General features: G+C 37.4%; 1 protein-coding gene across 3 annotated transcripts in view; it reads right to left on the bottom strand.

Annotated features, from left to right (window-relative positions):
• Positions 1-986: 986 nt before the first annotated feature.
• BRIP1 (BRCA1 interacting protein C-terminal helicase 1) overlaps positions 987-23,821 on the bottom strand; it is a 102,397-nt gene continuing 79,562 nt past the window's right edge. The window contains exons 16-22 of one of the 3 annotated variants that reach the window (XR_002102995.1): positions 16,463-16,575; positions 13,400-13,482; positions 11,541-11,870; positions 7,483-10,686; positions 5,852-5,927; positions 3,167-3,388; positions 987-1,144 (exon numbers count right to left, since the gene is read on the bottom strand). Coding sequence is in view for 1 of the 3 variants with exons in the window: in XM_019545673.1 (XP_019401218.1) it covers positions 9,812-10,686; positions 11,541-11,870; positions 13,400-13,482; positions 16,463-16,575 (1,401 nt within the window). In the remaining 2 variants the exon portion in view is untranslated. Of the gene's footprint in view, positions 1,145-3,166; positions 3,389-5,839; positions 10,687-11,540; positions 11,871-13,399; positions 13,483-16,462; positions 16,576-23,821 lie in introns of those variants that run through there. The other 2 variants (XR_002102994.1, XM_019545673.1) reach the window with 2 other exon arrangements.

Consider the following 23,821-nt stretch of genomic DNA (forward strand, 5'->3'; position numbering starts at 1 on the left):
GGGACTGGTGGGTCTTCAGGCAGGAAGCAGTGGTGAAAGTTTGTGGGTGTGGGGGGAATAAAAATAGTTTGGTCGTGATCTGCGAGGGGAGGGGTGGGAATAGCACAGCCCTGGCGTCGAGACTAAGGGCTGCGATTTCCCAGCTCCAGGGCTTTGCTGCAATCATGTGCAGGCGCTCAGGAGACTGAGTTACCCTTTCTCAATCTACGTTAGCACACCTCCTGAAGTGAACTTATATCAGGCACCTCATTCTTTGGACGCATTAACCCTTCTGAACACCTGTACATACCCTAGCATAATGCAAACACTTTATAAAAGGAGCAACAGCGCACAAGGCAAAATCTTAAGATCCCAACTCAGTCTTCACTAACTTTGTGCTAAAACTTTCCATTCAACTACAGGAGTTCAAGAAAGGCTCATCCTGTACACTGCTCGCTTTGGTTTTACCCTAAACTAGGAACCAAAATCATCAAGGGTAACATAAAATGTGCATAGTTTTACTTTTTAGTTTGCAAGGAGACCTAGCGACAATTTAGTACAGTTGGAAATAAGACACTTGTCAAATTCTTTGCTGCTGACTACTTTTATGCAATGTTTATTGCTCTAATGTACAACAGGGTCTGATTAACATTTTGTTAGTGCCAAAAGTAAGATTAAATTTCTTATTTGAAACTTAAAAGCAGAGCACATGACTTCTGTTATTAGGTTTTGCTGCCTATTTTCAGATTCTCTTTTAATAACAACTTAACCCTATAGACATTCTAACAAATTATATACGGATACTGAAAAGAGAATTATGATTCAAAGTGAACTACTTCAGTTATTAAATAATGGATTAAAAACAATTTCAAAACTATTTGTCAAATAAAGGACTAAAATATACATTTGTACTATTTCACTCCATCTTTAAAACTCGCATTCGGACATGTTGGATGCATACAATGCATCCTCTATTTTTAATACCAATATAAAACAATAGAACTTACCCTTGACTGTGCATTGTGGCTGAAATCCATAATTTCAGCTCCCACCAAAGGACATGGAGACACAGCTCTGACAACGCAAGTCCTGCACTGCAAATAGCTGGTCAAAGAATATTCCTTCATATTCCAAATAGCATTTAAAGATAAACCAGCATCCATGTCTTCCAAAAAGGGAAAAAAACAACTTTCACACAGACATACAGAAATAGCTTTAAGTAATATTGCAAGTTTAATTTTACATAAAAAAACCTGAAATTGTTTTTAGTAGGTAAAATAAACAAAAGGGAAAACTATGTCAGAAAGCATTTACAGTTAAACTTGGTGTGTGGGGGTTGTACTAATTAGAGCCTGCAGCATCATGTGTGTTCAGCATCCTGTGCTTCAAAATGGTGGTGAGGGATGCTTGAAATAAAGCTTGTTCGATGAGCTTTAGTTAAATTACCCCCACCACCATTTTGAAGCACAAGAATGCTAAATACATGTGATGCAGAGGCTGCTGGAGCATGCTAATTAGCATGCTCCAGGAGACTCGATTAATCGAGTCTAGTCTGATACATGCCAATTAACATGCATCAGAGCACATGTCTGGCATGGGTACAGGTGCCCGGTATTTTAAGGGCAGACCAATTAATTTTAAATTGAATGGTTTGACAAAATCATATATAATACACAATGCAGTCTAGTTAGCACTGAATTCAAGTTTCATGATGGTGATGGGAGTTTCACACAAAGAGAAGATTGACATGGACTGAGCAACATGTGTTTTACTCATTTTTCAATTTATCCTTTTATGAACCTTATCATCTTTGGATGAAAAGACATTTTTGATCCCTCGACCACACAGACAAGTTGTTACAGCTGTTGGGTAATCTTTATCAGTAGCTGAAGGACATTTTTTTCCCTGAAGAAATTATAAAATCCAAAAATTTAGGAAATAGAAGTATTGAATCAGCAGTGGTGGTGGCGCTGGTTGTTATTAACATTACTATTCTTATTGCTGGCTGGGAGAGAAATATAATCCAAAATATTATCCATTTAAGTGAAGACATTTGTTTGATGGCTAGCTTTCCTTATTCCAAAGTACCTCAGATCTCAGGTCTAATTGGGTATATCAGTAGATAAGAGCTGGGATTTTCAAAAGTACCTGTAATGTTATAGGGAAACAAGGTCTATTGAAATTATTTTTGTAAGACTGGCACTCCTAAGTGAACTAGGCACTTCTGAAAACTCCATTCATCTTTTTACTTGGTAGTTGGCTGTAAAAATATTAACACTGATAAGACATTTATACCAACCCTGGCTTGCTTAAAGAAACAGAAAAGTTCATCTTTTAGCACTATGTCATGAAAGGGACAGGAAGAAGGGCAGGGGAACCACCTAAAATGGAACTGAAATTTTGTAACTAATTCACTGAGGATTATGTCCAAAGAGAAAAGGATTGGTAAATCACATTTCTGTTCAAAGCAGATTTGCTGAATGGACAGAGATGTCTGAATTTCTTTCCACTTGTGGAGGCCACAGTAGGAGCATTGGAAATGGATGGAAACTCCACAACATTGCAACCCTTCATCACAATAAAGTGGCACTGATCACATCATTGCAAATTGAGGTACTTCTTCAAAAGACACTAAAGAGCCAAGTGGCTGGAGAGATTAAGTGAGGGGAAAAAAGGACTCAGAACATACAACAGTAGTTGTAGGAGGGCAAAAAACAATGTTGAGACCCTGTCCATACTACAGATGAAATTGCGTTTGCAACAACCAGATTCAATCAGGGGAAAGCTTTGCTCCAGCAAGCACCTTGCTCAGCGTGGATTTAAAAAAATCCTCTTGTGTGAGAATGGTGTTGCAAACGCTACTAGTTACCCAAGCTGAATGTAGGAACGTTTAAAAATATTTTATATAATATGATCTGGAAGCAGATCTGTTCATGCTGCTCAGCCCTATTTTAAAGTCTGAAAGTGCATACAGGTGGAATGCTGTTTTGATTAAAACACTGCATGACTCATATTCTGCAGCACTAAGAGTCAAGTGGGACTTAATTGTTATCTTTCAATTTCACCAAAATACCAATGTTACAAAAAACAGACATCCTTGGAAATAAAAAACAAAGTTAAGTTTTATCTAAAGCTAAATAATTTGTAAAGGATTATGCGGTATGTTTTGGTTATCAGTAAGATTTACCTTCACACTTAACTGGAGTCTGATAAACCTTCAAAGTTTCTTTCAGATGGCTAAGACTTGCATTATCTGTGATGATCAACACCACGTTATCATCTTCTGAAGTGTCACCTAATTCACACATGCAACTGCTAGGGCACTTTGTAGCTCTGACATTTATATTTTGGAAGAGTTTCTGGATTACTTTCAGTTCAGTGTTACTGCAGAGAGTTTTTTTCAAAATTCCTAAAATAAAAAAAGTTGAAGATTCTTTTTTAATAGACAGTTCTGAGTACAGTACACTTGGACTGCGCTGCAAACTTTGAGTTGGTCTAATAAAAGATATCAGATTTCCCCAAAGAACCTTATCTGCCTGTGTCTTTAGACCAACACAGCTACAACCCACACCCCCTTGCAAACTTCTCACGTCACATAGACAGTACTTTAGGCCCTGAACCAATACCCACTGAAGTGAAAAGACTTCCACTGACTTGAATTCAATTTGGACCATGGCCTTTTTTCTGTTTTTTAATGTATCCCAAACCTACTTATAAATGCATAGTTTTTTTCCTTTTTATAACACTACTGAATTGACTGGTGAGTCTGAACCCATACTGAGTGAGGTCATTTACTTTTAATTTTAGAAAACTGTGATAAGATTTTTAACCTCCTTTAATCAGATGACATCAGGGAGCTAGTCTAAACAGCAGAAAACCTACAGCTGGCATTAGCCATTTTGGTGTCCGCTAATGGTGAAGTACTGCAAAGTTTCAGAATTGTTTCATTCCACAAGTTTTCATCTTACAGATTATATAATATGATGGATAGGAGGCCAGACAAAGTAATGTTTAAGGGTAGAGATGAAAGTAGATAAAATTAAACTAAGAAACTCCAAGAAGGGGGACAGACAATGGATGGGCCTTTAGATACTTTGGGCTTTCTTTGCCCTATTCATATAAGACTGTGTACCTGGCTAGCCAGGGTGCAGGTTGTATAGGTCCAGAGAGAAAGGGGACATCTACTTCTACTCACCACTCTGGTTGCTGGGGGGAATGGAGGTGACCATGCGGCAGCAGCCAGATGAATGGAAAAGCTGCTGCTTTCTGGTTTCTTTGCCTCCTTTGTTCTTCAGCTGTCCACTATGAGGAAGGGTGAGTGGATTTTCCTACTTGGCAACTGGGTAACGTCCTGGACCTGCCCACTTCAACTGTTATGTCAGGGTAGAGGTGGGTGGCTTCTTTGCTTTTACTGCTGGAAGTACCCCTTTTTTTTTTTTAAATACTCTTTTGGTTGCTACCGACATGTTGGTAGTTTGATTCTGCTCCAGATCTACTTTATCTTCGCTTAATGAGTTAGGTCTCTCTTGATGCTGGCAATGAGACCTATTGCCAGACTTTGTTTGGGGATCTGAAAGATGTTTTTTCCCCAGATGACAAAATGGAAAAAAGAGCAGCGTGTCACTTCATTTCCATCTGGTTTCTCTAAGGTCCAGAATTAAATTACAGGAATGAACAGATTCAGTGGGGGTGGTAGCTTAAAAAAAGGACTTTGTCAGAGCTCTGTGTAACCCAAAAGCCTGTTTGGGCATCAGCCCTAAACAAACTGTCGCAGTAAGGGAGCACGTCTCCATCCCTTTGACAACATTTGCCTGTGCATGTCATTTCTCATAGGTCCTCTGTGGAGGAGGGGAATGAGTGGGGCTCTGGCTTCAAAGCTCAGGTGACTTGAAAAGCTTGAGGGTATAAAGAAAGACTGCCCTCATACCGACTCTCTGCTATAGAGAAACAGGGGCTTCTAGCACCCAGTTAAAATTTGCACTAGAATGGCCCTGATGGGTATCTGGTGGTGTCACTATGGTGCCTGCAAATGCTGAAGTACTGCAAAGTTTCAAAATACTTTCATTTCACGCATCATGTTTTGGTGGAAAGGTTACGGTTTGGGTTAAAGATTAAGGGTTTTTACATGCTTCATTACCTCTGTGTCTATATCAGTGAGTGCTGATGCTAAGCCCATGGCCCATGTGTGGGGTATAGTAACATGACCATGCAATGCCTACAGATGGGCAGCAAAATCATTATTATTATCCATCAGTATTTGGACTCCCCAGAATTTAAGTGCCTCACAACCATAAGTCAAGTCAGTCAAAGAATATTTAACCCGTTTCTGAAGCCCCACAACAACTGCGGGTTAAGACGACAAATGAATTAAAAGGAAGCCTGGGAGGACTATGTCAATACAAACATGGCTACACAGCAAAGCATGTTTGAACTGTGATATTTTCCTTATAAAAATAACACTTTGGGCCTTTGTCAGTGCTAATTAGCATTGCTGAAAGGCTGTTTCCGCAAGCTACAATTTTTCAGGATGGCACTGCATTATTTACTAGCCAGTCTCTAAAACCAAAAAAAAAAGGCCAATGCAAGCAACAGTAGAAATACTATTTGCCAGGCAAAACCATCCACGGTTTTACCTGTGCTAATTTAGGTAGCAATGAGGCCCCAGGTAAAGAGTCTGCTTTGGTGAAAAATAAATCTTTCTTACATTTTAATAACCAAATGAATGGTATCCGATCAACGATTTAACGATCATTCTAAAATATATTTCCAATATACAGAGATGCAAGGTAAAGAAAATTTGTGCAATTTCCCCCATTCCCAAATCAAAATGAAAAATGAAAATGGGAAATAAAATGGTTAACAAAAGTCTTACCCTCTGCTTTTGGTAATATTTCAGCTCCACAAACAATACAATAGAGTCCTGACTTGCAGTGCTGGGTGTGTGTTTCCTTTCACAAAATAATAAGGCAACACATGATTTAGTGTATTAAGTATGTAGGGTCTAAATATGTAGATCATAATTATTACCTAAAATTAAAAGCTATTTCTACTAGGCAATATGCTAATGAAAATTGTTGCAAAAAGAAATAAACTTAATCATAATATTGGAAAAACAAATCCATTTGAATCTTTAATTGCTTTAAAATTTACATTCACAGATAATTAAAAATATGTGCTGCATAAAAAAAATTAAATAATTCGCTTAACTGAAATATGAGATACTTTCTAAATCTTCAGAAAGGCTAAGAAATGGACTTTAATTAAGATAGAAGAGAACAGGCATCTTATTCTCTCAAGACAGCTTTGACTTCCAAATTTTAATATGTATTATTTGAAGACTGACAAAATATATTTCACATTTCAGATGACACTTTCTAAATGATGTTTAAAGAAGCAGCCAGGGTGATTTTATTCTACATGAAAATTAATTTTATATTTTAAATAACACAACAGTAATTGCAATATGACGTTTTGGGAAGTCAGACATTCCTCTGAGCGAATTTTGGGGTATAGCAGGTATTGTCAACTGGGGGTACATGTACCCTCCAGGGAGACTTGGGAAGGGACTAAGGGGTACACATGGGCGGGCGGGGATGTCCACCACCGAATGCCACTGCATCCCAGGAGCAGGGCTGGGCCGGGGGGCGAGGACAGCAGCTCCCCTCTGCAGGCTGTGCAGCCGGTAGGCCACGGTATGGGGGAGCTTGGACACGGTGACACTGCTGTGTGCAAGACCCCCTGCTCCTGCCAGAGGTGTACCCAGAAGGGGTACACTCCTTAAAAGAGGTTGAAAACCCCTGGGTATAGGATTTAGGGACTGGTCCTGAAGCTCTTACTCAACTAGAGAGAGGCAGAGACTTCACCAGCCATATCCATGCCATGGACTGCAGCATGTGGCTCTGAAATTGTAAGAACAAATAACTTAAAAAAACTCTAGACCTTCACCAGAACAACAGCACTGTCAATGAATTATATTTAAATAGACAGCAGGCTGTAATTTAAGAAACCGTGACTAAAACAACTTTTACCAGAAGAACTGACTGTGATACTAGACTGGTTCCTGGGGTGTCCTGTTACCACACATCATGTTGCTCCCTTATTACTAGCTTCTGCAATGCGAGGTGCACTACATGTGGCTTATGGTGTAATTGCTAGTGCTTATGTGGAAAGAAGGAAAGATTATTACAAATTATGAGCTTGATTCAGTAGGGTACTGACTACCCTCAACCCTCAACTTAAGGTAAAAAGACTTGAAGGCACTTTGGCACTCGTTGCTACCAAATTTATCTCTCTGGCAATTTTTCAAACCACATACCAAGTGTCTGTTTATTGAACGTGTAAAGTACAGTAATATTAACCTAGAATAAACCATACAGAATTGCATGTGCCATGCATTATTTTTCTTCGGAAGATAACGGTAAAATATAATGTTCCTTAAACAGAACAGCTAACAGGAGGCATCACTGCTTAGTAACTTAATTCTACCTATTTTTTTTATTGTACCTTTCTTTCACAGATGTAGCCATTTCCCTTACTGGTAGCTTTTCTGGGTCTTCGTTTGCATGCTCTTTGAATATTCAGCCCTTTAATAAATTCAGGATGTGATGATTATTTTATGCACAGAAGACGTTTATCAAAGTAACAGGACACTGTCAATCGTTTAGATTTCAAAAACTCGGGAGACATCCAAAACATTTTATGTACAATTTTTTTAATTAAAAAAATCTGTATGTTTAAATTTCTGCCTACATTGCAATTACTTTAATTAACTTTTGATGTTCTCAGTCACCACAAATCTTACTGACAACTTTAAAAAATAAGATGGTTTTTACTAATCTCATAACATATATATGTACATATACACAAACAGAGAAAAATAAGGGAGAAATTCAGCCCTGTATGTGTATATAGATAGCTCTTGCAATTAAAAAAATAAAATAAAATAAAATAAAATAAATCAGTATTACTACCTAGGTCTACAGTTCTCATCAGTGCTCTCCAAAGAGGATTTAAGTTGGCTCTGGTAAATACCCAGATGGGAGCTGCCAAGGAAAACCTAGCATCTAATGGGAGCAATGCTATTTCACTGTCACTTGTATAACACAGTTGTCTCTTGCCAGTAAGAGGACTACTCCTGTGTTCCTCCCAAGTGGCTGCCGCTGTTATTAGAGACACTATCTTAATATACAGTAGTGAAAATGTCTGCAGAGGAAACATTCCTGGTAAGCAGCTACTGCTCTTACCAGATATGTTGCTGAAATGAGCATCAGCTATAGAATATATAAAATACTTTTATAACTATTATATATTAGCACAACACTTGAACATGGGTGAGACATGCTCCAGGCCTCAAAGAGTTGATTATTAAAATACACAACAAACATACACGAGGCAAAACTAAAGTTCAAGAGAGGAATGGTGTAGCGATTAGTCTTCTCCTGCAGAGATGAGGACATGAATAAAAACCTCAAAGATGAGAACAGGGAAAACATCCCAGGTAGAGTGAGCAGTATGATACGGTACACAAAGACAAGAGCAAGAGGTTTTATATTCTATTTAGACTTGAGCACAAAAAGGTAAACTACTCTCTCCATTTGACTTTCTAGAGAAAATTCCATGAGACCTTTTTGATGAGCTAATTCTCAAGGTCCCATGAAGAGCAAAAGATTGGTAAGTCCTTGATAATTAAAAATCTTGTATGAATTGTAAGACAAGTATCATCTTTACCTGATACAACTGAGGACACAAGAATCTGAGCCAAAATACAGAACAGTACCAAATAATATAATGCGATACTTTTATCATACTTCAAATATAAAAAACTCATTTTATAAAGCAATGATTAATGTGGAAAGAAAAGATTCCGTCTACATCACGACTGATACAAACAAATACACAGCTTTGTACAATTGGATATCACAGCAGTATTTTGTTTCATAATGAAGGGAAATCACTCATTTACAATTCTGATTCAACCCACACACAGAACGCTTAAATGCCAATTTCACAGCCATACACAAGGGGAAGAAATCCAGGGACACTGCACTTATTAATATAGCAGTGACTGAAACTGAAAACAGTCTCTTCTTGAACATCAGTCATGCTATTTTATTACAAAAAAAGTTTTTGCTACTTCTTTGCCCTTTGTTATTAAGCCACTGAATATTCAATGCGAAATCATTACTTCACCAGGTTAAACTGTGTAGCATAAAAGCTGTGAAATAATAATTCCTAAGGCTATGTTCTTTACATGTCTCCTGCAATGTATTATTTTATTTTCTGAAGTGTAAATTTGACTTGGTCTTTGTACAGGTTTTCAGAATAACAATGGCCCAAACCACTGAAGGTGGGCCAGATTTAATTCAATATAACAAATGAAAATATTTAAGATACTTCAAAACAAAACACACAATGAAGAGCTACAAAATCTACTGCAAGCAATTTACTCGGTCAAGCACTGTAAAAAAGGTAGGTAAGTTTCCACTTACAGCTTTCTTGGGAACTAAATACCTTGCTTGTTTTGCATCAAGTTAGTTCAGCCTACAATTGGAAAACTGCCCATACCCTATAATTACTGGTAGAATGCTATTGGGACATGCATCACATTTGGCTCTTAGCTGTATATTGTGAAAAATAACCTTAAAATCTAAAGAAAGATCCACTATTCTATTATTTGCATACAAAATGACCAAAAAAACCCAAAGCTGATGCTAACAGTGATAAAAATAAGAATACAATTCTACTGTCTCCCTACTAGTGAGACTTATGCATTTGGTAAAAAGCCTACGAGAAATATGAAGTTTATTTTCAATGCTGCTTGTATTTCATGATATTATGGGTTAGTATCACTGAACAGGAAAGGAGACGCACCTTGGTTTCGTGATCTGGAAAGTTTACTTTTTTTTGTCTTAGTGTCCATTTCCTGAGATATCATCTGCTCCGCTTCCCTTACACTAGAAATGTTTGCAAAATCATTAACTGCACTAGTGATACTCTTGTCACTCTGCATTACTCCATGAAATCCTGAGCCCAAGGGACCATTATGTCTCATCTCTCCAACCGTGCTTACTATATTTGAAGTACTGATATCAAAAAGATCTTCAGCTACAATGCTGACTCCATGTTCATTCTGATTCCCAGTACTATGGCATGTTTGACCTAAGAGTTTGTTTGCCTGTTCCTCCGATTGTCTGTCATCATAAAGTTCAGGTGTGAAATAGATACTATCATCCTCATCTTCTGCTTCCGTATCTACATTTAAAGGTTCAACTTTCCCTTCTACTGAAGATAACCCAGTGCATAGATCTAATGCTTCATTAGTGGAAAGTTTCTGTCCACCAGAATTCCCCATAGCTGTTGTAGCCTCAGTCTTTTTTGCTGGGGAATGACATTTTTCCAACTTTGAGGCTGGTCTGCTTGGTATATATTCTGTAAGTGATGATGACTGGCACTGTTGCCCATCAACAACTGGTTGACTAGTTTCAGTAGTGCTTTTTACTTGATTGCACTTAGCTTTCGACGTGAACTTATTTTCGTTTGCCGGAAGAGGTGTTGAAATCAACGGCTTACTGAAGTACTTTTTCATCAGGTCAGAACTACTCCAACTATTCCTCTTCTTAATCTCTCTCTTGTCTAGTCTGGAGTCCGTCATTTTTTCTTTCTGTTGCGTTTTGTGAGAAGGACTTTCTACACCAAAAGTCTGACCACCTGTGAAAATGACAAAATATTACGATACTAATGAATTGTTTTAGGTTTGGCCAATATTTTATAATGTGCTTTAACACATCAGAACAAGTGTTTTTATCAAGTTATAATTATTGGTATAATGTGAACTAAAATCCAACCCAAACAAAAGCCTAGTTTGCCCAAGCAGTTTTGTATTTTTGAATACATATTGTTGCACTGACTGCAACTCAACACCCAGCATAAATATACAGAATGTGGATGTGAATGTGTTAGTAGATTTTCACTCAGTAGAATAACAGCATTTTTAAATTAAAAGTAAAACATTAAATTAAAGCTAATGCAAATTTCCATCCCTGTTAAGAGATACATTTGAACTATTAAGTTCAAATTTGGATTCAAATTCCCTTAAAAATTGAGGCAAAGCTATAAGAGGAAGGAACTAACTATGAAGCACAGCTCCTAACGTTTTTCTAAATTTCCAGCCCGTGGTTCTTGTTCATAAAAAAATCCAATTAGCGCTGAAATAAATGAAGTAAACTTAAAACCACGACCTAATATAAGAATTCAGATTTTTTTTTAATTCAATGTTTATTTTGGTAGTGAATCCAAAAAATTGGAAATGATCTTCATAGTTATCATTAACAACATCAAAATAATGTCAGAGAAATTAAACACCTTTTTATTGCGCTATATCCTTCCCAAACGTTATCAAAGTTGCTAGTTTTAAGACAGCCAGGTGGAATGTGCAATTTTTAAAAATAAACTTACATACATTATGGGAGCACTTTGCAGCACAGGCCACCTTACAATAACAGACACAAGATTATACAGGTCGAGCATTGTTAATGGAGTTTTAGCATAGGAAATCAACGTACTTTTTTTCCTTGTTGCCATGATGTCACTTGACTGACTGGATGCTGTACGATTACTTGCGTTGATAGCTGATGGGCAATGAGCTTCTGGGAGCTTCACATTTTGTACCTGACTTTCAAAAGAAACAGATGGTGACAGATGAAGAGTTGCCTCCAGTAAGGAAGGTGATGGCATCTCTTTTGAACATGAAGGTATACGCAAAGATTCACTATTATACTGGGATGATAAATCAGTTTCCTTCTGATTTTTTTTAGCAAATGCACCCAAGGATTCAAGTGCATTTCCAAACTTGTCATGGTGCTGGATTTGTTGACGAATCCATTTTGATAATCCTAATGAAAAAAAAAAAGTTGGCACATTACTACAAGATTTATTTTAAGTAAGTTCCAGACTCTTCCTATTTCAGTTAGCTAATTAGGGCCCCAAACCTATGAATGCTTATATCTGTTTAGCTTTACTCAACTAAAAAGTGGGACTATTCTAATAAGTAAATTAAAGTATGTGCGTGTTCAGGGGTCTGTGTTTCTTTATAGCTTAGTTATAGTCTAGGTGGAAGGAGAGGGAACATGTAAAAAGTATTGTGCATTTCACTTTCAATGAATATTTTAAAGAGAGAGAGAGAGAGAGAGAGATTTTTTTAATGAAAGGATGTCTCTTTCTACTTTTCACTCTCTTCAAAAATAAGCTTAAGCTGACACCTATTGGTAAAGACAATAATACCGCTGCAAACTTCCCAACACCATGACTGTTGTCCTTTTATGCCTAGGTGGATGTTTCTCTTACTTTGCCTGTACTATTAGTTTAATTATCAAGAATTACTGCAAGTGGAATTAATGATTAGGCTAGCTATTTATTACAGAAGTTACGTGGGTTCACAAAAATTAGCAGCATTTAAATAATGCGTAGGCTTTAACAACTGATTTTGGATGTCTTGTCAAATTCTTTAGTTGAATGTGGAAATCGTATTATGCTTTCCCCCTTCTGCTTCCTCTCTCTGGTGATCTAAGAATGTAATGTGCTTAATACAAAACTACGTCAGAAACCACTTATAACATAGCATCGGAGCACCACCTACTGACTAGATATTAGCATTATCGGCTTTCTATCATGTCTTTACCACGGTTGTATATAAATGGAGAAGAGAACAAAGATCTGTCATCTATTCCTAAACAATTTCTTTTATTTTTAAGGTATCCATTTAAGCCCTGTTTTTGCTTTTGCTGCAATAATTTCTAATCCTTCCAAAATGATGAATGGGCAGTATTGTTCATTCAGGAAGTACTCAAGTTATACAGTAAAGGAATTGCTATGCCTCTACCTGTTGTCTTCAAAACCCACTAGTTATCCATTAACTAGTAACCATAACCACTGCAGTTCACCATGGGTGCAAGTGCTAGAGCACAAGTATACCCAATATGAAAAAAATATTTTTATTTTATAAATTTATATATATTTTTTATACATTTTATTTTTATTTTTATATTCACTATGTACCGAATAACAGTTTTCACAACTTGTTATAAGATTTTATTTTGAGGCATGCCAATTAAAGTCCATAAACTCAAATTTTCATAACAAATCTTATGATCAGTCCTATTTGAATGGGGATGAAATTAAAATATATGCACGACTGGCGAGTATATGTTTCAGTTCATTTTAGCTTCTTGACTCCCTGGAGCATGTCTTAAGAGCCATTCAGAATTTTAGTTATATAACTACAGAACCCCTGAGTTTAATGAATATGTTTGGTGTAAATTTCCCTGCACAATTTTCTTTGGGAAATTCACCCCCCTTAAGTCTGGGCTGCCTAACATTTCATACAAATATTAGGAACTTTCCTAGATGTATTTGAGTATCTTACCACTTATATATTTATTAGGATTACTCCTGAAGCGGTCGTCAACTAAAATAAGAGCACCCCAATCCTTCCTGTGTCGTATACACCTACAAGAGAACAATGAAACAGGAAGCAAATATGATTAAATAAAAAGCACAGAGAACTGAAAACTGTGGGCAGGTTTTCTGCATGGGGATGGTCTCCTGGAAGATGTAAAAAAGCATCAAATGTGTTTCCTTGCTCTTTTACAACAGAAATATCTGTTAGTGTATGAATGTAAAAACAACACCAAAAGATATTCAGTCTGAGAAACTGAATTTTCTTTCAAGTCACTGAGTCACAAGATTGACCATCTGATGCCAGACAAACTAGGAACTCATATTATGTTCAGAAACTCAGCACTTGATAGCAAACAAACATACCAGACGGTTCGGTATTTGCCAATCTAGCAGGTGGCAAAAACGGGATAGTTACTGAAAGGAGAGTGAGGAAGAGAGGAGAGAAGATGATGCGGGTATACACTGCAGAGTGTTAGCAAACAAAGTTATAATCTATCCATGCGCTTGCTTGACTGGAATATTTGTAATTAGCTTTTTACCAAAATAATTATTCTAGAAGCAGAAGCACAGAAGCATCAGGATGCAAGGTGCCAACGAGTTTGTAACCAAGGTGTTGTCACACAGTGGTACACAACAATAAATTGCCACTAATCAATAAATGTTTTTATAATGCACTGAGTTTCTGAAGGGCCAAGTTTTCAAAGTATATGCCAACAAAACCCCTGTAAGTGTTATGTAAGCATTTTTAAAAATGAGAACAACGGAAAAATGGTAACGTTTACAACGATATAAAACATCATTGTGTCAGAGCTGGGATGAGAACCTCGATCTTCTGCTTCCCAGCATCATGACTGGCTCCGCAAAGAAATTTTGCTTATTTTTTTAAATGAAGGCAAAGGATTTCTTCCAGCTTTTCATTTTTCCATTTCTTTAATGAGTGCCCTTTTAACTTGTAGTTTAAATGAATTATGCCCACTGGAGACACATCCCACACGTTCGGTAAAGCAGCATTGCAAGGAATTCAGAGTACAGTTGTCACCTGGCCATACACACCATCTGGTATATTCCCAAAGGCTGTTATTACATTTCATGGACTTATGTTACTTCATATACTGTAACAGCACTGTATTAAGCAGAAAGTGCTAGATTCAAGACCAACATGCTTCTGCTCACTTCAATCCCTGCAGGCATCTTTTACAGAAAGACGCTTGCCTATGTACAGTGACGACTTTCTACAACTGTCAGCATATACAGTATTTTGATTTACAACAACTTCATGAAGCATTTCTTTTTATTAATGCAGGAGTATTAAGTGTTAGCATCTTTTTTTTTTTTCCTGAAGGCTCAGCTTAATAAAATATGGGTCAAATTATAATATAAACCAAATTTATTCACTCTCTTGTTATGGAACTGAGCCTTTTCCAAACACGCTAAAAGGGGAGTCTGTCTTTTCCATTTCAGTTTCTACAAACATACAACAAAGATCTTTCACTAACAACAGATTCAATTAAGAAAAATCTTTTCCATGTGTTTAGAGAGACATAGTGTCCTGTGTGCCCCATGTGCCAAAAACTCTAACTCCTCTCAGTTAGCCTTCTTTGGCTAATTACCATCCATTCTCCCCAAGTTTCACAAATCGTAATTGTACTAACCATATCAATTCTAATGAATGTTAGTTTTGTTTTAAGGAGTAAGAACAAGATGCACATGTAACAGTGAGTCTATACAACGAATGTTTTACTGTCCTGAAGACTTCTCTGATAGCCCTTCTCTACCCTTTACTTATTGTCATTTCATGCAGTGTTGGTTCTAATTTAAAGTGCACGTTCCTTACAGAAGAGGTCAGTCTTTTAATTCATCTCTAAAGCTTTGCATTCATATCTACTGGGTTCTATACATGATGAATTAATTATCTCATTATTATTAAGTAAGCATTTTTGGGATCAAATAAAAAAGAGTGAGCTGTCCCTGCCTGAGGAGGAGAACAAAACTGATTTTCTGAAAAGTGTTGAGGAGGGACTGGCATCGCTCCTTTTCCTGTAATATTACTTTTGTTGCCCGACTTCAAACAACTGTAGTTTGGAGCCTGGAGACTATAACTGATACATTTAAATAATGTCCAAGGTATTTTAATTTGATTCATCAGCTGAGTGGTTTTGGTTTCTTTATGTGGCAACTTCCTTTCCATTTTGTATATCTAAATTAACAATTAATAATTCTTTTAATGGCTTTCCCCCAAAATCCCAACAAAAATAAACGAATTTAGAAAACGCACACACTGCAGCACATTGTATTTTGACAGCGCAGAGCAAGTCAGAATCTTTAGCATGACACTTCCTGACATCCAATCTGTGGAGAAGTTTGTCAATTTTGACCCCAATTTGGAAGTAAAATCAAGGGCTCCATGATAACAGTCTAAGTATTCAGTTACTATGTTCTCTCTCTAAATTCATACTAGTGACAGTATGAATGTTTGCATTCTCACTTGACCATCCATATTCAGCAAATGTCCCATTGACCAATATTTGGCTTCTTGATTTGAGCGATATCACTCCGGTTTTAACCACACTGGTGTTGCCAAGATAGCTCCTTCACAGAGTACTCAGGGCAGAACTGTTAACGAAGTAAGGTTTGTTGTTCATAGAGCCATTTATTTTTTAAACAAAGGGAAGGACTGATTCAAGTGTCTGTCTGAAGTTTTTGCATTTGACATTCCAAGTTCACTAACTGCTTTATATATTTTTAAAAAATCTTGATTTAAAATGGCAGCAAAGTTTCTAATTAGCATTTCCTGGATTTTTTTTTTTTTTTTTGGATAACTGTTTATGATGCTTTCATTGGCGAGATTTTATTGCTACCTAACTTGTACCAGAAGAGCAAAAATATGGACAGGTACGTTTTGGAATCATTGCAAAGATAGCATGAAAATTACATGCTTGGTGTTGAGAGTGATGGATAGATCACTGCAAACACAGCAGAAAATAGCTTTATAGGTCAAAAGACTTAAATGTTATTCAGTTCTCCTCACCTGCCCAGAGCCTGGTTGAGAGCTCTGTAAGCTTGAATTTCATACCACTGGCTACCTGGTAAGAGTCCTCTTAACTTTGAATGCTGGTCATTGTATTTCCTCTTCAGCTCAACCTACAATAAATTTATAAAACACTATTAAAATATTATTCAAATAGTTATTATACGATGTTGCAAAAGGAAAGAAAACACAGCAAAATTAAATGAACAAGAAATTTGACTGGTGGGGGGAATGTTGCAGATGTTTGTGAGGTACAATGATGAGTTCAAAATAACAGCTCTTTATTTCTAGTGTAAACCTTCATACCAACCCTTTTTGCCATACATGAAAATGGATTTGGTGGCCCAACTTAGCACACTGGACACACTTTGTTGGAATTAAATTAGTATGAGATCAGACTAGCAGCACCAAGATGAAGTGACAATGCTGTCTGTGTCTGATAATAGCCCCTGTGTTAGTGTAATTTTTATGTAACCACCACAATTCATATCACAAACATCAAAAATCGTATGTTACTATTAAGCATCTAGCTCTTGTTATATAAAATATCCTTGAGAACAAAGCGATTGAAATAGTCGTCACTGATTTTTAGGAAGTGAAAAGTGATGATTTTGAACTTAGGCTAATCACAGAGATTCAATCAAGCTGCTAACATGCAGCGTCATTCATTTGGTTCTGCACGTTTTCTTCATCGGTAATACAAGGATCGCTCTATCAGAACATGGCCATTATACACTTATCTGTATTTTAGTAGCTTGCTAGTAAAGGATGGACAATCAACAATATGGGTAAGAGAGTTGTTGTCCTGGCCACTCAGGAAGAAAGACAAGAAATAAGAGATGTAGTTATGTTAGGCCTCAGTGTTGTTAACTTGTTGGGGAACACTGCCTAGCTATAAATCATGAAGCGCAGCATCTCATTTTTATCCTGATCGTTCACACCAACTTGGGATGAATGCTGTCAGTGTACTTCCTTCCAAATCACTGCTAGAATCCCACTGCCTTTCTCTCCTCTGAAAATTAAGTGAGGATCATTTAATATAAAAGTGGTATAAAGTCACTCATGTAAAGTATATGAGGGGGTGGGGGGGAAAAGGGAACCGGTGGAACAGAATCGTCCACTACTGTATCACACGTTAGGAGCCTCGACAATCTTCTCCCCGCTTCTTAAAGGCCTTCCCGTATGTTCGTTTCCAACTCTGGGTTGTTAGGGAATCAAACCCCTTTATGATGCACATTTTTGCACAGGAAACCTGCTACCTGCTAAGGGGCAATGAGTTCACCTTCACCTTCTTGCCTACCCAACTGAGGCTGAGCTGAACTTGGGAAGGGAAGGTTAAAACAAACCAAAAACAACAACAACAGCAATAAAAACCTGTTCTACTTCAGCCAATCTGGCAGTAAGGGGAAAATTCCTTTCCAGGCCCAATGAAAAGTGGCTAAACGCAATGTCCGCAATTCGGCATAAAACCTGGTCCCCGTTCTGATCAGCCGAGAGCTGTCATGACAGAAGGAAGCAGAGTTCCCAGGGAAACGTGGTGCTCACTGCTTGTTCCCAAAGGAGAACCCCCTTTACCATGCCATAACCTGAATGATCAACTGCTTCCAAGGAGCCGTGACCCGTTTCCACGCTACTGATGAGACAAAGACCCTCTTGCTTATGGACTGTGGGGAGCGCTTTTCCATGCAGTAGCCTAAAGGCAAGAAGCACTACAAGGCCTGTCTTGCTACAAGCCCATCCTCCTTTCATAGTTCAAGTTCATCAAGCTTTGAACACTTAAGCATAGAAGAGACACACTTGTGTCAATCAAGGAATCTATAACTGACTGATATAGTCAATGGTCTAAGATTGGGAGGAATTCTCTCAGCATCTCTGCAACGGGCAGAAAAAGAACAGGTGTGACAATCTAGGGTAACAGCAGCGTGTCAGACACATGGGTTCAACTGCAACAATGCCAGAATTATGATGCATTTCATAGTCTTTTTCTTTTGTTCAGGGAAACATTTTATTTAGCTCTCTTTCTACAGAACTACTTAAATCTTTCAAGCACTTTGCCAAGCTAATACCCACCGAAAAAGAAAAAACTTGCTTTCCTGTGCCAATCAAATGGATGGTGCTTGCTAACGGCCCCTTCTGAATCTGTGAAGACTTGTTTCCCATTTATTAAGCACATACAATCCCAATACATATTTTTGGAATTTACTGTTTGTTCTTATATTTCTTAAAGCATAAAACTATATAAGAAAGGTTTTTTTCCCTGCTCTTCTGTACAGTATTAACCTTTCTAAACTGACAACTGAAAGGACACGCTTCAGGAGAGAAAACAGCAGACTTCTAACCACTTCTGACAGGTAACTTTCAACTTGAATTTGGGTAAGAAATTTTATTTTATATACTTATGCCCTTTAAAACAGCCTGTCAAATTTACAAATCCAATCTTTAGAGCCAGAAAGTAAATTCAGTTTGATTTCACAGATTTAATATTTGTTCCAGTCACTCGGCATTTATTGATTGGTGCATGAGGTTTCCTCCGTTATTTTCAAAGCACAGAGAAAAGCCTTTTCCCTGAACAGTTTGTAAACATAAATATAATTTTAAAGGAGAATTTAAACTGTAAACACATCTGGTTTTTATTTCTGTTAATGTAATTGCCGCTTGAATAAACTACAGTGAGTATTTTTAAGGATTTGTGGTAGAGAATAAAATTTAGAAAACAATTCTAGGCTGTGAGAAAAAAAATCTCAATAAACACTTCTAAAAAAAATCAAAAACAGTCACCAAGTTTTGCATAGTGGAGAAGTCGTTTCTTTTGCTTCCGTAGTGGATTTCCCAACAGAACTGATTAGCAAAGGATTTTGTCATCAACAAGGCTTTTACCAACATTTCCAGAGCTTCCTGGTATTTTGAAAGATTTAGTAAAGCAATAGTAACGTGCCCTTACACTGTACATTGATTAAAATGATTACAGGCAATCTAACAATTATATGCAGGGGTATATTTATATACATAATGAGCAAAATCATTATCAGATTATCTACATGAATGCATAAACCTCAACATTTATTAAAATACTAATTAGTAAAAAAGAATAACATTATTTCCAATTTACATGCTTTCAAATACACTGCAAATCTGCACTGCATATTATTAATGCTGTATTTTAAATTGCCATTGAACACTTTACAGAACTGTGCAAAACAAGAATATTCTACACATCTGACAAAACATCACATAGCTTAAAAAACTGCTTTTGCAAATCCTGTCAATTGTAAAAACAACTGGATGACAGGAAACAAGCACCCTGTTCTGACTCTAAAGATCGTATTTCAGCATGAGGTGACTACATAGATTGCTGAGGGTTAAGCATTCATTATAAGTCTAGTAAAGGTAAAAGGCCAGTGCATGTCATTTTAATGCAATCAGAATCTATTTCATTGTATAACTCTGCATTATCAGGCATCAAATCAACGCCCAATTCAAAATGACATGCTGCATATGTGAAAAAGCCAGTCTCTCCTGCTAGCAAATATCCTAAATGTGCAGTAAACCACAGGCTAGAAGGGATTAGTTAAAATGTCAAAAGACAGCCTTTTACTTTTACCTGTTCATCCTTAAAAATATACTCTTAGCTATCAGGCATGCTTTACAGACAAATAGCTTCAGCAACGAGCAGCAGAAGGCCTGTGGCAAGCTCTGCCATCTTGTAGCTGTCAGAGAAATTAGTCTTTGATCTATCTGGGAGGTCATGGTCACATTCACATTAGCTGAACTCTAATAGCATTATACCTGTTAACCACTCTTTCTCTGAATGCTTAATTAGTCAGACCTTCCCATTTGGAAACTGAACTGGGGAATATACTGAGTTTCAACAAAAAATAAATGCCATAAACAAACTTTTCCTATTACGGTTCAGATAGTTTGAGGCATTTTATACTATAAATCAAATACATTTTTACTACGCTTTCCAAAAGCAGAAGGCTAATTTTATAGAAGATTTTTAGTTAAAAAGGCACTTTATTAAGTGAGATCTTGGGCAGAACAGGTTAGAGGAGATAAAAATGTTTCACCTATGGAAACCTGGATTCATCCTCAATTCAGGTGATACGTGAAATGGGTATAACAGTTGAGACAGTTCACAGTGCAAACAATGTAAAACTATCACATTATTGGGCAGCTGCTAAGATGAAGCCCCGGAGAACGGTGGGGTTGTTGCAAGTCAGTGGAGAGGTTAATTTAGAGAGTTATGTGCCGAAGCTTTTATAGCACCTCACCTGTACTGCTTCAGACTGCACCACGTTCATTCAGTTTACCATAACTCCATGCATTTTTATACTGAAGCAAACAAATAGCAACCTAGAACAAGGTAAGAGCTTCTGGTAGGATAATAACATTATGGTTACATTTTATCATTGAAAATGTGTTCTGTCAGCTTAAAGTTAGTTTTGTAAATGTAAAAACATTACACCAAGACAAAACCAAAGCCAAAGGCATGATATCAAACAGAGATTACCAAGTCCATAGACAGCTGAAATTTTGAATAAACTCTACTTACCTTCAAATAAGCAAAATATACGAGCCGTATTATGTTATCTTGCTCACTCACGATAAGCTTTTTAGGACAAAGAGTTTAACCCATAAATAAGAATAAAAACTAATCTGTTAAAACTACTAATTAAAACTATTAAGAAAACTTTACTTCAGTAAAAATAAACACATTTTCCACCAGACACTCATCTAGAATGGTTTTATCTTTAGCCAAAGGATAGGGCCTGAGACCTAAAGAGTTTATAGCAAGACCAAACTGAGGAGGGAGAATGTGCATTTACTGTTCAGTATCACCATGCTGTAAACACATTTATCAGTGCAAGTATCACCATACACAGTCCAATGGCTAAAGGGTCCCAACTCCAGTATAAGACTATGTATGCAGAATATTTAAATTGACAAAATGACTAAACTGGTTTTATTTCATCTGGCATATTTACAAGTTTTTAGAGGCTGTACTTATTTAACCAAATACAGTACTATATTTTGCTAACGTGGGGGGGGGGGGAGACATTTGGTCTGCTGCCAAGAGTTAACAAGCCAGCCTCACTTTTAGATAAAACAGTACTTCACAAAACATTTTTTACAGTTGCTCCTTATTTCCCCGTTAGATTACAAAATGACCCACAACAGAAGGAACTCAAAAGACATGACAGGACAACAGCTCAGGGTTATAACAATACTACTGCATGCAAGGGACCAGGGATCGATGTGCCTACCACTTTAAATACCTACTTGGTAGCATTCATAGAAATCATAGAAAATGAGGGTTAAAAGGACCTCAGGAGGTCACATCTAGTCCAACTCCCTGCTCAAGGCAGGGCCAGCCTCAACTAGATCATCCCACCCAAGGCTTTTTGTCTAGCCGGGTCTTTGAAACCTCCCAGGACAGAAACTCCACCACCCCTCTGGGTAACCTGTTCCAGTATTTCAAATGTGACCGTAAGCAACAGACACTAGAGATAAAATGTGTTATACATTTACCTATCTATAAATATCTAAATATCTGTACTCACACATATAGATACATACATCTGTGTGGATGTGTGTGGACATACATACTCATCTCCCCTACATCAAGTCATCTTGTATATCAAAAAAGGAAAATAGCCACATGGGTGTTTTTGGCACTCCACAGACCTGTCTGCCAGAATAGGAGGGGAGGAAGAAGTCTTTACGAGCTTAAAGACTGCAGCCCATATTACCCAGGTTTGGCATCCAGCAAAACACATGCACGTTCTAATGTTTAGTATCTGACAAGTCAAAAAAAACCAGGTGGATCGTCTCATTCCTTAAAAAGAGCATATAAAAATATGGTCTTAAAGCTACCTTCTTAAACTCTCATGTGCCCAGTTAAGGAGTCTCTTCCACCTGAAACAGCAATAATTATACTGATTCAGAACATACTTGCCATCTAGTTTCCCTCTTGATGCTTGCCAAGTAATCATAAAAGTTTGTGAGTGTGGGAAAGTAAAAGACATCAAATGCTGTCTCACTTCTTTTTTGTTTGAAATATCTTTAAGTGGAAGCAGCATTAAACAGTGTGGTGTTTGACTTTTTCCCTTCAAAAGTGGTTACAACATCTGTGAGAATTAGGGCTAAATAGTTCATGTATAAAGACTTGGGTGAGTCATAGAATATGGTTCAAACATCCTTACTTCTCAGTAGGCTCTCTAACAGTCTTACTTAAAAAACACAGTCTAACTTGATTAGCCCAGAAGGATTTAGACACTATAGAGGGACGCTGCCTTCAAAATGGTTCGGTCAATCCAAGTGCAAATAATGCTAATGATCTAAAATGGCTTGAAACACAACTGCTAGTGGTATCTTGTATACTAAACCATTTAAAAAGACCAACAAAAATATTCTGCTTCAACTAGGTGCGTGAATGTGAAATAAAAGCACAGGTAGTGTGTTGAGGTGATGAGGTAGCTGTGATGGTCCAGGAAAAAAGTGAGATTTATGGGTGGTATCTTTTATTGCAATAACTGTATAGTTGGGAAGGATCCGGACAAGCTTTCAGGTACAAAGTACTCTTCCTCAAGTCTGAGAAAAGGGCAGACATAGCTTGAGCTAAAGACTAGAACAAAGGCCTGTGCAACCTCCATATAAATAAAAGCACAAACACCTTGCAAAAGTGATCTGAGCTCCAGGATATCTGATCCATTTCCATGCAGTCTTTCAGAAACCTCTCTACCCCGCAGCTTCAGCTCCTGCAACACATACAAAGTCATTCAAACTTTTCTTTCTATAAGAAGAAAGGGAATTCTCATCTATATGGTTCCTGATCCCAGCATTGCTCCATTCAAGTCCCAAGTATGCTGCAGGCTGCTTCTTATAGGTGGTGCACCTCAGAATAATTAGGTGCTAGAGTTCGTAGGACTTGAGCACAGCCGCACTCAGAGCCAATGTCTGTTGCAACAGAGATTAAACCAAAGCTCGGCAAAACATGAAGGAAACTGACAGAATGGAGACAGACCGGGGGGGGGGGGAACTGCAGGAAAAGCATCTTTAGAGAGAATAAAAATGCCAGGACAATTTGAAACCTCAGACCCCACTGATGACCCCATAACTATAACCCTAAATATGAGGCAGCATCTGTACAAAACCAAACTACTGTCAGCTACCATTTTACCACTTCTGTATAAAGCCTTTGGTAGAAGACAAGGTACGACATTAGCCAGATGTAAAGACACTTCTTTGTTTCTTTCTTTCCCTTTTTCATTTTTTACATCCACAATGTACCTCATCACTGGAAGCACTTCCTTCATTCCCAAGTATTCTCACCTTTAATCCCAGTGACAAAAAGAGTAG

The sequence above is a fragment of the Crocodylus porosus genome, unplaced genomic scaffold (genome assembly GCF_001723895.1).
Source record: "Crocodylus porosus isolate Cpor-Errol unplaced genomic scaffold, CroPor_comp1, whole genome shotgun sequence".
Taxonomy (NCBI): domain Eukaryota; kingdom Metazoa; phylum Chordata; order Crocodylia; family Crocodylidae; genus Crocodylus; species Crocodylus porosus.